The sequence below is a fragment of the Mandrillus leucophaeus genome, unplaced genomic scaffold (assembly GCF_000951045.1).
Source record: "Mandrillus leucophaeus isolate KB7577 unplaced genomic scaffold, Mleu.le_1.0 Scaffold681, whole genome shotgun sequence".
Taxonomy (NCBI): Eukaryota; Metazoa; Chordata; class Mammalia; order Primates; family Cercopithecidae; genus Mandrillus; species Mandrillus leucophaeus.
This window is the reverse complement of record NW_012107375.1, coordinates 705,122-706,177: the sequence shown is the minus strand read 5'-3', so window position 1 is coordinate 706,177 and position 1,056 is coordinate 705,122. Positions and strand designations below refer to the sequence as shown.

General features: G+C 55.2%; 2 protein-coding genes across 4 annotated transcripts in view; both read left to right on the top strand.

Annotated features, from left to right (window-relative positions):
* The window catches only part of RENBP (renin binding protein), an 18,267-nt gene that overhangs the window by 12,762 nt on the left and 4,449 nt on the right, over positions 1-1,056 (top strand). The window lies entirely within an intron of this gene.
* NAA10 (N(alpha)-acetyltransferase 10, NatA catalytic subunit) overlaps positions 7-1,056 on the top strand; it is an 11,650-nt gene continuing 10,600 nt past the window's right edge. For 2 of the 3 annotated variants that reach the window (XM_012002276.1, XM_012002275.1), the window contains exons 1-2: positions 7-358; positions 745-803. In XM_012002276.1, coding sequence (XP_011857666.1) covers positions 53-358; positions 745-803 — 365 coding nt within the window. In that variant the 5' untranslated portion in view covers positions 7-52. The remainder of the gene's footprint in view (positions 359-744; positions 804-1,056) is intronic. The other variant, XM_012002277.1, reaches the window with a different exon arrangement.

Below are 1,056 nucleotides of genomic sequence, written 5' to 3'. Positions count from 1 at the left end.
CTGGCCCAGCCCGCCGAAGAGGCCGGGGCTGCGATTCCCTCCTGTTTGCGTGATGTCGGGCCTGCGTTGGGTGGGCTCCGGGGACCTCCGGGCGCCCACTGCTGTTCCTGTGCTCTGGGCGTTGTGCAAAGTCAGATCGTCACAGCGCCTGCTCAGCCCCGAGGGAGGGGGGCCGAGCAGACCGACGGGGAGCAGACTTCTCACCCGTGGTCACCGGCGCCTTGGACTGAGCGCGTTCCACTGCCCTCCTTCCTTGCAGCCAGAGGACCTAATGAACATGCAGCACTGCAACCTCCTCTGCCTGCCCGAGAACTACCAGATGAAATACTACTTCTACCATGGCCTTTCCTGGCCCCAGGTGGGCAGCTTCTGAATTTGGGCGTGGGGGAAACCAGGCCGAGGAAAATCCAATCGGGCCATCTTGGAGGGAGTGGACAAGTCTGTCAGAGCCCAGGGGGCTGTATGGTTGGTGACGTCCCTAGTGTTTTCAGCTGGCAGGCAGGGGCAAAGGAAAAGAAGGCGCCTGAAGGGAGCCGAGAATTGGGGCATCGGGCAGGATCCCCACATTGCATCTTCTTTCTGGGCATGGGCAGGGCACAGTGTGGCGCGGGGGAGACCAAGTCACCCAGCCTGGAGGTCATGAGCCATCACACAACTGGCCACTCGTCCAGCTTGTGTCCCTCTAAAGGGCTCCTCCAGCTCCAACATGAAGTTTTCTCACTCCCTTTTCCTCTCTGTCACCAGCTCTCTTACATTGCTGAGGACGAGAATGGGAAGATTGTGGGGTATGTCCTGGCCAAAATGTGAGTCACCAAGGAGGAAGACAGAAGCTACACGTGTCTGGTGGATGCCTCTGTGGGCTTTAAAAAAATGAATAGGCTCTTTCTTTTCAGTACAGTTGAAAGTTTATAGAAAAATTGAACAGAAAGGACATGGAGTTCCATAGAACCCCTCAGCATTCCCTCCCTGCCAGTTTCCTCTATTAGTAGCATGTTGGATTTGTGTGGTCCACTTGTGACAAGTGATAAACTAATGTGATATATTACTATTATTATT